The following is a 15,050-nucleotide window of genomic DNA, read 5'->3' on the forward strand; positions in this document are numbered from 1 at the left end:
CTAAGAGGTCAAGTGTAAGTGTTCATTGTTGACAATTTTACATTTAAAGGTAAAAGAACATTTGAAACCTAATAGGAAAGGTATGATAATTTCATTCACTTATGAAATAAAGATAAAGTTAGGGCTGTTTTTACATTATTGTGCGAATCAATTTTCGTATTGTCAATTTTGTAAGTGACATTTAAGTCAATGTACATTTCAACATTGTGGTGTAACTACAAACACCTATTTCTGTGCTCATCTTTCAAAATATTTTTAAATTAAATGCTTATACATTAAAAATAGCACACATAAAGGCATCCCCACTCTCAATCAGCATAGGTTTTGAAAAGAATAGTAAAAAGCCTTTCCAGTGAATACAAAGTTACCTCGAATGTGTGTCCTTCCATGCACTCCACAAGGTCATCCACTATTTTCCCAAGTTTGTCTATGATAGAATAATTACTCAAGCCTTCAGAAATTTTTGAAAACTTGTCCAGAAGATCAGTCAAGCTGACTGACAATTGTTCCACCATTTCATTTATCCAACAATGACTAGGCTGCAAGAAATGGAAAGCAAGGAAGATAAAGCATTTATTTTAAGTACAGTAAACCTGGATCACCCTTCAAAGACATCAACGTTGCCATCACTGACCTGCCAGACAAAGGAGTGCCTTATATCAGCACAGTTCAGTTCTTGTGTTTTGTTTAACTCAGCTCTAACATCTGTTTCAAAATTTACAAATGTATATACATCAGAGGAAAGTGCTGATGGTAAAGGTTTTGCTCTTCCGTAGAAGTAAATTAAGACAAGAAAGAGCCAACTCTTACCCTTGACAAGGTCCAGATATTAATGGAATTTAATTCTATTGAAGAATATTTATTCTTCAATAAATATTGAACTGGAATATGAAATGATAGATTAACAACAGCTATTTTTCTAAAGTGTTTGATCAATTTCAAGCCTCCTTCATAGATGAATTCATGTGTATGTTACCAAAAAAAAAAAAAAAAAAAAAACCTGGCTGAAATGTGGTCTGAGAGAGAAGCAGTTTTATCTTAGTAGGAAGGACCAGCTATGTAATTTGTGGGGCCAAGGTCAAAATAAAAATATATTTATCATTCAGAACTTGTTCAAAAAGGATTAAGAATTTCAAGATGGTGACAGGAGAGCATTAAACCAAGCAAGGAATCCTGCCCATGAAGCCAGTCCATGATGCCAGCCCTGTTTACTAGCTAAAAGCTCAAGTCTTAGAATCAGGCATAACTGTGTTTAATTCAGCTGAGAGACTATGTATAGTAAGCTGCATAAATTCTCTGAACCTCACTTTGCCTATCTCTAGAATGGGAATAACAGAATAAGGTAATTGTGAGGAGATAATGTATATAATTTGAATGTAAGTTTCACGAGGGCAGTATTTTTATAAAATCTTTTTCCTCATGGTGTGCCTAGGAACAGTGTCTGGCATGTGAGATTTGCTCAGAAACTATTTGCTGAACTGATGCATGAGTGAATCAAAAATGAATGAATGATAAAAAATACACTCAGGGGACCATATTTTATGTAAAAAGCCAGACAGTAAATATTTTAGGCTTTGCATGCCAGGAGGTAAAAATCAAGGATATTATGTTTGCATATGTTTACACAAGAGAAAACAAATTTCCACAAAATTTTTATTACAAAACTAAAAATGTAATAATATTTGAATAGAATTTATTTTGCATAATAACTGAATTTATTTTGTAATATGGTCTGCTAACAAGAAAATGGAATTCTTTATTTTGGGTCAACATTTTGCTTAGATGGAGTTCAAAGTCAGCATTTTCTATCATCAAATAGACTCCAAATGCTCATATGTAAAAATCAATCTCGGCTGGCTGGCCATACAAAATCAGGCACTGGACTGGATCTGGCCTGTGGGATATAGTTGCTGACCCCTGCTATAAATGGCTGTGGATCAATAAAGGTTTAGATTATTAGGAAGAGCTTCTCAGAATATTAGGATGGAGTTTAATATTTTTTAAATAATGTGATATTACTTAAAATGTAATTGGTCATAAGTTTGTATATATAAAAAATATTTTAATAAGTCACCAAAAAAACTTCACAGCTTTTTCTCATCAATTCTCAGAAAACCCCAATGGAAAAAGGTAATTCTTTTTTTAGTTTTATTTTAAATTTTAAAAAGTTAGACATTTATACAATCCATGAAGTGATCTTCCCAATTATTCTAGAGCCCATCTGGCACTACACGCAACTCTATGTTTAGTATGATATATTATACTAAAAAGATAATATATTAACATTATCTTTTCAGTAGAGGCTCTGATTTATTTTTTTAAACTCTAATACATTACAGTGAGAAAAATAAGACAATTATTACGGACAGCTAATTGACTTGGCTTATTAAGATCTTAAATAATTTAATATAACATCTGTTGTACTGCAGTCATAGAGAGTAACTGTTTACATGATGCCATGTAAAATGAATCAAACCACTATCTACTTACCAACAAAGTGGGGAAAAGTCAAATAATTTATTTATTCTACATTTATTCTAAATACAAAGGGGCCATCTTATATTCATTTAACAGAACAGTTTTAATATAATACAGCCAAAAGAAACTTGTTTATCTACAGATAGTTAAGCTCTAATTCCCAGAGGCATTCAAAACTTTTAGGATTGTTGGCTCTAGCTTTAGATAGCAGAATAAACAACTCTCCAGTGGAAATTAATTTAATTAGGCCATTGCATTAAACTCATCAACCAAGGGCCGATTTCCTAGAATATGGAATACAGCACATACTATAAATACAGTTTAAATAGCATTTACATGGTAGAAGAGCCTTCACCAAATAGTTAATTCTATTGTAACTGCAAATTTTTCTGTGGCAAGCAGAATCCATGTATTAATCTCAAACTTTTTCCTTGCTCCACTCTTTGAGTACATTTGTCTAGCTATCCTTTTCCTGGATCTTCCGACATGGAAAAACCAAAATTAAATTCTCTTATTTTGAATTGAACTAGGGTATTCCTTTTGTTACTATGGTCTTGCTTTAAATAAACAGGTTCTTTTTCCTCTACTTTTTTGTGGTAAAAGTAAAAAATATTTTGTTTATATGTATCTTATTTTTAAACTGGGAACTCCACTTCTTGTTGACAATTCTATTTATTTCTATTTTCAACTGAACTCCATGTTTATATTCTGCATTCAAGTTCTAATTTAGCTATAACTACACCCACACATACCTATCAAGAACGATACAGGCAATCAACTCTTTCTAGTACAATTTTCAAAGTTAAACCTGTAATTTCTTATAGTTAAATCGTGCAACTTTCATAATCTAATCCTAGCCCAATATCTGTCCTTTTAAAGTAATGAACAATTCATTCATAGCTGTGGTATGAACTTCTGGACTATACTGCTGAAAAATATATTTCTCAAAGTTCTGTAATTGTATTTCATTCATTATTCATTCTTGCCATAATTTCCTTGGGAAAGACACTATAATAAATTCAAAGTTCTATATTTTCATTAATTTGTTTAAATAGTTATATTTTAGCTCTTTAAGGTTCTTGGATTTATTAAAGATAAAACTGAGGTAAACAAATAATATTAAATATTAGCCAGTTCTGACTTGTCTGCCTGCAAGAGAGGAAACCAGTTTTGACTAGAACGTCAAGCAGTTTTGTATTTTCTTTTTAATTAAATATAGCCAATGATTTGCAAAGAGAACACAACATGGTAAACTAAATATTTCATGTGTGAGATGATAGGAGGTTTGTCTGTTTTTCAGCTCTTCCAAGATTATGATCAGGAAATGGATGATTAAAGGTTGTGAAGTTCACAAATGTATTTTATTTTCCCTTTGCCTTAATAACGGTAACTATGGACAATATTTCTTATCTTTCAGAGACCATTTTAAATTTAAATAGTTCTGTGTAAATATTAACTCAAACATTCAATAGAAGAATATAAGATGTAATGTTCTTTATTTCACTAGAAGAATGTGAAGGATTAGGAAATCTGATAAAGCCACAGTCAAAGTGGTGACATAATGAATACCTTTCAAATTCCTGAAGTACATATAATTTAGTTTTATTCACCCCTATATATATATACATACAAAAAGATATATAGTCCTTGCTTTGAAAGAGAAAACTTGTCTGGGTTTTCCTTAACTCCATACTCTCAAATTTCTTACCTTCTTTCTTGGTAGCTTCTGTCTTACATTTTCTAGATTAATTACAGCAGCTGTAGCTAGGACTACTGAGACAATATATCCTTTATATTCCTCTATATTTAAAACGTGTCATTCTAGAATGCTAATTGAATCAATGCTATTGAATCAATATCCTTGACTGGCTAGCACGCTCCTACCACTGAAGATCTGGTTTAAAACTGTAAACTTTCTAAGGGATTTTAAAGTGCCACGAGCACCAAATTAATGATTGAACTAATTGATTGAATAAAAGATATAATAGCTAGTATAATTAAAAGCATTCTAAACATAACTAGGTACATGAACACTTTTGAAGACCAACAATGAAAATAACCATGCATGTTCTAAAACTACATATAAAATAGATGATATAAAAATTTCATAAGATGTGTGATATAACACCTCTGCTGTCCCAGAATTGGTAAATTCGAGACCCAGGCTGAAATAAATTGTGTGCTTTGAAAACATTTTGGGGAATTCCTATATCTAGCATGCATTCTCCTGTTCCTCATTCTGCTTCATTCAAGAAACTGTTCTGGTTTATTAGTTGAAAGAATCTGATACATTATTCTGCATTGGTCTTAGATGCAGAGAGAATCTCTAAGAACAGTCACTATAAGCTTTATGGAATTAGAAACTAAATGTGGGCAAGATATACTACAGTAAGTCCTCACTTAACATTGTTAATAGGTTCTGTGACTTTAAGAGAAATGAAATATAATGAAACCAATTATAATATAGGCTAATTAGCTTATATTTATTTTTATATATATTTTTTATTTACACTTACATTTATATTTAACCAGGGTTAAGTTCTATGGCATCTCATCAACATTATAATAATGAAACAACATCAAATGAAATTCAAAGACCTGCTGTATAACATTTCCCCGTGGATGCACTTGGCACCACTTTCCATTTGGTATTATTCCTACAGAAACCTGTGTGCTTCCTTAGTGGTCCTACGGTAGTTCCCTACAAAGGAGTTGAGGTAAAATATCCATTAGCGATTCTGAGAGACAAAAGCACTGGCTCATACTCTGAGGCCTCTGAGGAATAGTAACAGAAAGTATTGGCCCAGTCTTCTAATTCAACTAATCTAATTACCAGCATTACCACCCAGTTTGAATGTTTCTGTTTTGTTTTCTTTAATGTGTGTCAAACCTCAGTCTTGCCAGAATTAGAGGTAAGAATGCCCAGGGCACAAAGCATTCCTTTCATTCCTCTTGTGCTTCCAGCATTTACCTCCAGCTGAGCAAATCAAAAGAATCTAGAGCCATGCCATTAGAATCACAATAGTTTAGATCTGGAAGGGATACTGAACACCATATGGTTCAGTCCCACCAATTTCATAAATGGGAAAACAAAGGCTTAGAGCAGTGAAAAGGTTACCCGCACATTTAAACAAAGAAACATGAGGAACCAACACTCTCCAGTACTCGCCTAGTTCTTTCATCAATGAGTATTTTTTTCTGCCGGGTTCACCATGATTCTTGTGGTCTCATATCTGAGCCAAATGCACTGGTCCTTCTTTAGGCTCAATTAAGAGATCTCTGAGAATGGAAATGACTCCTTTTGTCTCATTTCAATGAATCTAGAATTCTACTGATGAAAGCAAATTTCTCTGAGCAATCATCACAACCAAACAGCAAATGTCAATTGCCATTAATGAACTCTCTTCTCCTGTTTTTTACTCTTAGGACTAGAAAGAGGACAATCCTCTGCCTCTCTCAAACATTCCATGGACAGGCAAATTTAAAACATTCCTATAAAAGCACTCTGCAAAATACCGTGTGCTCACATCACTAGTGTATATTCTCCAAAATCTTAACTCCCTTCTGGATGAGCTGGGTTTTGTTGTGATTTATTTTAGTCCTTTCTCTAAACAACTGGGTTTTCAGTGTTCATTTTAGGCATTCTAACATCGCATTTTCTTGTTTGAATTAAAGTGATGTAGAAACCTCAATCTGATTCAGATGGTAATCAGCCCAAACACTATAAATATGTGTTGTTTCCCAGGGCAGGTCTATAAATGGTCCCCGAGCCAGACACAAAATAGCACAGTGAAGAAGAAAACGCATGGGGAGGTGAGGGCAGCAATGATGAACTAGAGGCTTATTTTCCAGTCTCAACTCTGTTAACACACTTTGTGATTTTAGACAAGTTAGTTAATCTATTTAGAGCTTCAGTTTCTCTATCTGTGAAATAAAGGGATCTGTCTAATCTTTGCTAGTCAACATGAGGGCCATTAGCCAACTGTGGCTACTTATTACTTAAAATGTGGCTAGTGTGACTGAAGAACTAAAATTTTAATTTTACTTAACTTCGATTTGTTTAAATTTTAAAATCGATATTTGATTTAGTGATTAGAAAACTTTTAAGTATGTTTAAATGAGCTAGGTACGTGAATCTGGATTTTCAATTGTAAACTTCATGAAAATGGGACTAAATATGGAGTATTTCTGATGAAATTTTAGTGTCTGAACTGGAATATGCTGTAGGTATGAAATACCCAGGTTTCAAATATAAAAAATGTAAACTATTCCATTAATAATTTTATATCAATTGTAAGGTGAAATGATAACATTTTAGATACACTGGACTAGATAAAATTTATTATACTTAATTCCACCTGTTCTTTTTTAGGTTTTTTTTTTTTTTAAATGTAGCTACTGGACAATTCAAGATTACATATATGGCTTCTGTTGTATTTCTATCAAGAAAGTAATGGTCTAGATGTTCTGAACAGCATCTTAATATAATCACTTAGTAAGATGGGCCCTCTAGTTTAAACACATGAAAGAGCCACTTAAAAATACCATTCGATGCTATATTCTATTAATTTAGCTAACATTTTAGACGTACCCTTTTAAGAAATGTTATTATATGGGAGGTAGAAATAGATGAGTACAGTGTCTACCTGTCTGGTTTCTATTTCTTTAGGAAGTACTCCAGAGTCAACCCTCGGAATCCATACTTAGAACTAGTGAAATTGCCTTGCGGCCACAGATGATTGAACAGTGGTAGACTACCTGAGCCAGATGGGCCAATCAGAAAGTCATTTCCCAAAACTGGTAGTGGTGATAGGAACTAATAATTAGTCTCTGAGCAGGTCCAAAACTGTAACCTGAAAATCTGAAAGCTCTGAGACAGTTACATTCCACCAGGTGACTGAAACAGACAGAACAGAATGAGGCACAGATTTAGAGATGAGGAAAGACAAAGTCAGTAGCTTTCCAATCCTGGCTGGAGTCCTTTTATGAGGCCTACCTGCATCCTTGCCCTTGACTGGAATGCTATTTTTCAGTATCCTTAGAATAATGGGACTTCCTGTTGTCAAATTTAAGTTCATTACTGTTAGTAAGAAACAAGGGAGTCTCAAACAAGATGAGCTCTTCCAACATTTGAAAATCAGACCTTTTTTGCCAACAGTTAAATGCTGACTGGTAAGTAGTTCTTGAATAGCTACTACCTACTTGAATGGTGAGGAAATACAAGGGACAGATTTAATCCCTAATCTTTAGATAAATAAAATACAGTAAAAAGAGAAAATATAACAAAACAATAATGATGACATCTGACGTTTATTGTATGTATAGTGTATCTCAGAGTTTTCCTATCTCTTTACAACAATACCCTGAGACAAATACATAACATGTACAATTTTAAACAGCTATGTAAGTAGTATATGATCAGGTACCCAAAATGAATAGTTTCTGTACTGATTCTATAGAACTTCTGAGATAATGAACTAAAAGGTAAGGTCCACAGAGGAGACACCACATGGTATTGCTGAGCACTTGGCACTCCCCAGCGCCAAGCAGAAGCACTGTAAGGAGTGATGTCAATTTTTGCAATGATACAAGAAAGAAACAGCAGGTCTGGAACAACAGTAAATAGCCTTGTAAGAAAGAGGGATTTTAAACTGACCTTGGAGGAGATGTCCATTAAGATGTTTTTAGCCCCAAAATATTGTGTGATTCCGCTGGTAGAATTTGGATGAGTAAACAGGAGAGGAAAGGGCATCCCTGGCAAAATGAGGTAGAACTAAACAGTCTTGGAGCTAAGAATAAGCATGGTGATTTTAGAAGGAGGAACGCACCTGGCTAGGGTGGGGGGGTCTGTATTGGGGAATAACAAGTATTAAGATGAGGTGGTTAGGGTGAGGCAAGACTGTGGAGAGTCAGGAATATCAGATTCAGAAATCTGGCTATCAGCCTTCTGTCATTAGGAACAATGAGAGTTCTTGAATCTGGAAATGACTCAATCAAAGTAGTATAACCTTCTGAAGGTTTAAGGAAACCGTGAAGGAAACCATGATTCCTCAAAATTGCATGACACACCTCTTACACCTAAGACCTTTTATGAAATGCACACCTATCTAAAAGAAGATAATAATGTTGAGGTGCAGACATTGTGTGATGAGTGACAGGCATTCACCTCCTCATAATAATCTTGTGGGTTCTGTTCAGGCCAAATTTGTACCTCAGGGAGTAAAGACTGGTCCAGGTAAGAATCATCAATAGATGTGAAATCTGTGGGCGGAACTTTGATGAGGAATTGTACATGGTCTGAAAGTATCTCCCCAAAGGCTGCTTCTTAGCTGCTAATAAGTAAATACAGAAACAGTGGAACACCTTAACCAGGTGGTCAGAACAGCACCAGGATGAGAATTTAGACATCGTGTGCCTCTGGATGTGATAACCTGAGGAATATCATTTATTTAGTTTAGAAGCTTGGAATGCATAATGAATATAACCATTAAGAAACATCAAATGTTTCGAAGAGAAAACGCTTTATTTAAAGGGGAGGGCTACATTACTAAAAATTTCACTATCATAAATACAAAGAAAGTCTGAGGAACTCTTAAAGGAGACTAAAGAGACATGATGAATTAGTTTCCACAAACTAATTTTTTAAGTGGACTTAGAAAAGCACAATTTTATTATTTTACGGTTCTTGAGGTCAGGAGTCCAAAACAGGTCTTATTAGGTCAAGGCGTTCAATGGTGCTATGTTTCATTTAGAGTCTCTACAGGAGAATCCCTTTCCTTGCCTTTTCCAGAGGCTTCTGTCCCCTTCCTCCTTTTCAAAGCCAGCAATATAATATCTACAAACCCCTCTCTCTGGCTCTGACACTCCTGCCTTCCCTCTTATAAAGATTCACGGGAGGAGACTGGGTCCACCTGGATCATCCGGAATACTTTCCCCATCTCAAAATCCTTAATTACATCTTCAAAGTCCCTTTTGCCATGTCAGGTATTATATTAAGAGCATAAGACATCTTTGAGGAAACATTAGTCTGCCTATCACGGTTGATATAAAAATGCAAATCTTGATCCTAGATTGGTTCTTGTGCTTGAAGAAGTGCCAAAAACAAACAAAAAGAGTTGATAAAACTGAAATACAGCTAGTAGATTTAAGTATTTCAGTTATTCCTAAACTTAATGAAGCTGACAACCACACTGTGGTTGTGTAAGAGAAAATCATTTACTGAGGAAATACACACTGAAGTATTTAGGAGTAAACAGAGATGTCTTAAGGGGTTTAGAAAATAATAAACACATGTGCACAAGGAAAGCAAGCATCTAGTAAAGCAAACAAGGCAATGTTAGATGAATCTAGATTAAAAAGTAAGTGGGTATTGTACAGCTTTTCTGTAAGTTTGAAATTATTTCCAAATAGTTAAAACATATAATTTAACTTTAATTAAAAACTGATAAAGAATTTTTTACTCAAATACCATAAGCAACTCATAGTTTGTCATTTTATTGACATGAAAACGACTGCAGACGTGTAGCACAAACTCAGCAGTTCAATTTCTGTTCTTTCTACGATGACATTACTAGTAAATGGAAAGGCTCAGAAATGTTTAGGATTTTTTTTAGGTTAGGAGCTTAAAAAATCTTAAGAGTCTGGCAATATTATAGCTTCAAAGAGTTTAAACAGAATTGGTAATTATCCTTAGATTTAAATATCAACTGTTTGATTACACCCTACTATTTGAGAAAAAGAACCTGCTAGGTAATTTTCTAAGAAAGCCCTTAGAAAAGTAGCCTTTCTTTTTCAGGAGTATTTATCTGATTTTTAAAACAAAAAGTAAAACATAGTGTATTCTCTTCTAGAACTTTCTTCTGCCCAGGGCCTCAGGCAGAATTTTATTGCTTTGGCCTCAGAGAATTTTTCTGGTACCCATTTTGATTCCCACTCTACCGTTTATATTTTAAAGACAAAAGATAAAGCAGCTGGGACTCTGACCACTGACAAATAACTAGGGGCCGGTCCACTGGGAAACTCCTCTGATCTTGGCAGAAACTACCATTTTAAAATGAAGGTAAAACAAAGCTTTAGACCATGTTTCTGCCCAAAGCCATATGCATGCGCTTGTTTTTCTTGCCAATTGTGGTAGCCAAGAACAGAGTTACTCCAGTTGTGCCAGGACGATTTGCCAAGATCAAATAATAGTGGACTTTTCTCAATTACAGAAACAAGAAAAAAACGTGTGGCAATGAATCGGCTTTATTTTTACAAGCTTGGCTCTTGCTATCACCAGTCAATACTGAAATCTGTGATTTGGCACAATCTGTGATTATATCAGCACACAATAATCTATTTTATTATTTTCAATTTAACACTTGTTTTTCAAAGAGCTGCATGATTACTTTGAGTGAATTTGGCAATCGGAGGCCTAAAGTGCTTCCACAATCCAGAGCAGGGTGTGCCTTTATTACTTAGATGCTTCACTAGAATATTTTTCCCCATGCAAGTGTAATTATTTAGATAACCACATTCTGTAACCCAGGGTTAAGTCACATGGCCTGGGTTTCTTTGTAAGACTGTCATTCTCTAGTTATACAACCTTGGGCAAAATTACTTGGGGGAGGGGGAGAAGAGTTGTAAACCTCTGTGTATCAGTATCATTTGTAGGCTAGGAGTTACCTTAGCTATCTATCCTGCCTTCCTCACAGGGTTTTGCTAACCATCCAAGGAGATAAATATGTGAAATCATTTTGATAAACACCAAATAATTTCTCCCCAGGTATTACTGAAGTTTTTAAATTGACATGTGTTTGTTTCTTAAAGTGTGTGGTGAAGTGCTATTTCCATAGCTTTTCCTAAACAAATACTTGCTGCCTGAGTGAACGAATGATTAATTAACTTTCAGGCTATAATTTTACATTCCTATTTCCAGAGAACTCTCCCTAATCCAGTAAAACAGAGCTAGACTTCAAGATAACTGGTTCGACAGGAAGATAACATGTTCAAAGTAAAATAAGCCTTAGAGCATGAACTAATGAAAAGAATTATGCCTCTGACATTCTCTTGAAATAACCTTATAGTCTTTGAAAGACTTTTTAAGCACAAGCACTCAGTGATGTGCTTAAGCACACTTAAACTGGTAATAATTTTGATGGACTCATCCACAATATCACTCAAAGCCTAAGACAACCTGCACAAGGTAGATGTATAGTAAGTGGTAAATTAAGGAAGATGTCAACTTCCAGAGTAGGGTAACCCGAATGGTTTGAAATTAATACAATATAGTAGTGAAAATGAATCAACATGGAGCAACATGTTATATGCCAAAGGCATGTTACAAAATATGAGCAAGTTGCAAAGTAGTATATGAAGTATAGTGGCATTAACATAAGATATGAAAATATGCAAAAATATACTCTTATGTATAGATGCACAGTTTGCAATAAAAGTATAAGAGCATGAGGGTTACTGTGTGCTGTTTTGCTCTACGCGACTTCGGGGGAGGCTATCTTCATGCCAAGTCCTAAAATCATGCTTTGAAATGAAAAATTCCAGCTCAGAATATTTGTTTCTAAGAGATAAATACGTCCCTAAGAGACAACGTAGGGACTACTGGAGATAGGAAAGGGGCATCCAGGGGATTTTGCTATATTTATAATGTTTCGTTATTAAAAAAAATATATTTGAAGCAAATATCGCATAGTGATAAGGTCTGACAAGCTATGTGATGGGTACACAGGCATTACATTATTCCCCATGCTTGAAATATTTCTTCATATATGAATCTAATAGGTAATTAGAAAAATGATTTCTTGGTTGCACTAATAAAGTATTTATAATCATAACCTCGTGTTTTTATTGTAAGATTCTAAGAATCTATCACAAAGCTAATAAATTCTGAGATAAAATATTTTGTGTTCAAGTTAAATTGGAAAGAGACTTTTATACAGGACCTTTTCAGATATAAAAAAGAATTTACGTAATTTTACAGTCAAGTCTTGTTGGGGAGAGACTAAAGCAAAAAGAGAAATTTGTGGCAAGCTCCAAGGAAGATGATCTTAGTCACTTTAGGAGTACAGATCTAGGACACAAGTTCTGAAATGTTCATCCATGACTAAAATTTAGCAGTTGTTTGAGGAATAAAACTATGTAAGTCAAATTCCAAAGATACCTTCTTCAAATTCTGACAATTAGCAAATACCTAAATGACAGCTAATTTCCTATGTTAACACGATCACCTCATCTCTTATCAGCTACTAAAATGAAACTCAGAAATGTACAGATTACATACCAAAATGTCCATTCCGGGGACATATTTGAGGGTTATCTTATAGTCTTTTGGAAGATTTGCCACCTACAGAGAACAAAAAAAGGAAAAATAAGACTGTAAGAAAATCCATATATATCACCTAATCATACTGTTTTCTGTGTCTTGAAGAAAAACACATACAAACCTGTTATGTTTTTAAATTACCATGGAATTTTAATATTTACATATATAGTAATTTTTCATTCTTGATTTCCTTTGTAATCAAAGCAATCTCTAAAAATAAAGTAGGTGATGATGCAAATCTTTTGAACTCCAAATTCAGTTATGGGTGGCTAAGTACATAACCTACAGAGCTTTAGAAACATGATCTGAATGAACTTCGATTGCCATCTGTGGTCTTAGAATTCCCTTCCAGGACTATTTTACTACTTGTTCCTCCGCAGGATCAGGAATACAATATATTTTTCTTGTCAGTGGTTCTCAAAGTGATAAATAACGTCGACATCACCAGGGAACCTGTTAGAAATGCAAATTCTCAAGCCACACCAGACCTACGGAATCTTACTCAAAATGATGAGTGCTCAAGTTTGAGAACTACTGTTCTATATTGTTCTTGGGAAAAAGGGTCTGTGAAACTTCAAAAGAACAATGCTACTTGTGAAATAAAGATGCTTTATAATTTAAATAATTTAGAAAAACTCAGTTCTGTGATATAATTTAATCCGCTTACCTAGGAAGAAACATTTGAGATGCCTCAAATGTTTACCTGGTTTCTTTTAAAGGGTTTAAAAATATATCTATCACACTTTTATCAGTCATTGTGGCAAAAATTGAACAATTAACTTTATTTGGAACCAGGAAATTTAAAACAAATCTAAACTCTGTACTTTGGTTTCTCTTATCTATAAAATGGAGTCCAAGGACTCATGTCAAATAGTCATAAACTGAGATAACTGAATGTGGCAAACACATCATAAACACTCAATCCATACTGAGACTTCAAGGCATACAGAGTTCTAGGTTCTTCAAATCCTTTCCTACATACAGCACCAACTCTTTCACCCCAGCCTTCTGGCACTGTTAAAATTCCCATCTGAATAATATAGCCAACAACTGATTTAGCCCACACTGGGTCTTCAAAGAATGTACAATGTAAAAGTCTGCTTTTGCAGACTTATCTTCCTTTCTTCCTGTCTCTAAAAACTTTACTCTTCCCCATAGTAAGCTAGGATCTTGTGCGTGTTTGCTGAACTAGGTCATCTCTGACAATTCTCCCATAACACAATCCATGTTTCCTCTTGACCTTGCCAACAGCTTCTAGAATCTGAGAACAATTTGGTGAGAAAATAATCCAGACAAAGGCATAATAAGTAAATACAGCTGACCCTTGAACAACGCGGGGATTAGGAATGCTAGCCCCTGCAGGGTTGAAAATCCACGTATAACTGCTGGTCAGCCCTTTGCATATATTGATTGCCAACCACGGATTGAAAATAAGTAGTCAAAGGGAAGTCAAGGCAGTAACTGAACCCACTGTGTTCACTCCCATTCTGCCCCTAGCAGTGCCACCTCACACTCACTCATCTCAGCCTCGAGCCTAACACCAAATATCTACTATGGGCCAGGCACTGTGTTCATTAAGAGCTTACGTTGTATGATCGCACCCAGTCTTCAGATCCCTGTGACATATCATCTCTGATTAACAGATGAATGAGGTACAAAGAGGTGAAGGAACTTGACCAAGGTCACACAGCTACTTTGTGTTAAGTCTGCACTAGAACTCAGATCTCTGACAGCAGAGCCTCCCTTGCCTCTTAACTCCATTTTGTTTCCACCTCCTCTCTGCATACTCATCCTGGGCATTTTCCACTCATGAGGCTTACCATCATCCCTCCTCATGCCATCCTCAATGAATTAATAAAATAGTAGAATCTTTGCCACTTATTGAAAACGTGTCTGGGCTGCCACAGAAAGTGGTATTTTTTATTTTTAATTTAGAGGTTATATTCTTGCTCTTTACACTTAACTTTCGTCCTCTCAAACTTCTCACCATGCTTCCATAATTTCTTTTGTCTTTTGGATCTTCGTATTTGACATACAAAATGACTCATTCATTTTATGTAAGCCTTGGTGGCAAAGACACAACTAACACCTTTTCAGGTGTCAAGGCTGGAATCAGACTGAGCAGCAACATTCTATTTTATTATGAACCAACCATGTAAATTAAAGCCATTCCACATGGAGAAACATGGCAAGAAGTGGCACTTCTTCTGAACACAAACTGCTTGACAATCCAGCCCTCTTTTAAGCTTAACTT

The 15,050-nt window shown here is 34.9% G+C and overlaps 1 protein-coding gene across 3 annotated transcripts in view; it reads right to left on the minus strand.

Annotated features, from left to right (window-relative positions):
- Positions 1-15,050, minus strand: part of KITLG (KIT ligand) — an 83,512-nt gene that overhangs the window by 24,145 nt on the left and 44,317 nt on the right. For all 3 annotated transcript variants that reach the window (XM_039869011.1, XM_039869009.1, XM_039869008.1), the window contains 2 exons: positions 12,755-12,817; positions 369-539 (listed from right to left, as the gene is read on the minus strand). In XM_039869011.1, the coding sequence (XP_039724945.1) occupies positions 369-539; positions 12,755-12,817 (234 nt within the window). The remainder of the gene's footprint in view (positions 1-368; positions 540-12,754; positions 12,818-15,050) is intronic.

This window comes from Pteropus medius, unplaced genomic scaffold, assembly GCF_902729225.1.
Source record: "Pteropus medius unplaced genomic scaffold, Ma_sr-lr_union100, whole genome shotgun sequence".
Taxonomy (NCBI): Eukaryota; Metazoa; Chordata; class Mammalia; order Chiroptera; family Pteropodidae; genus Pteropus; species Pteropus medius.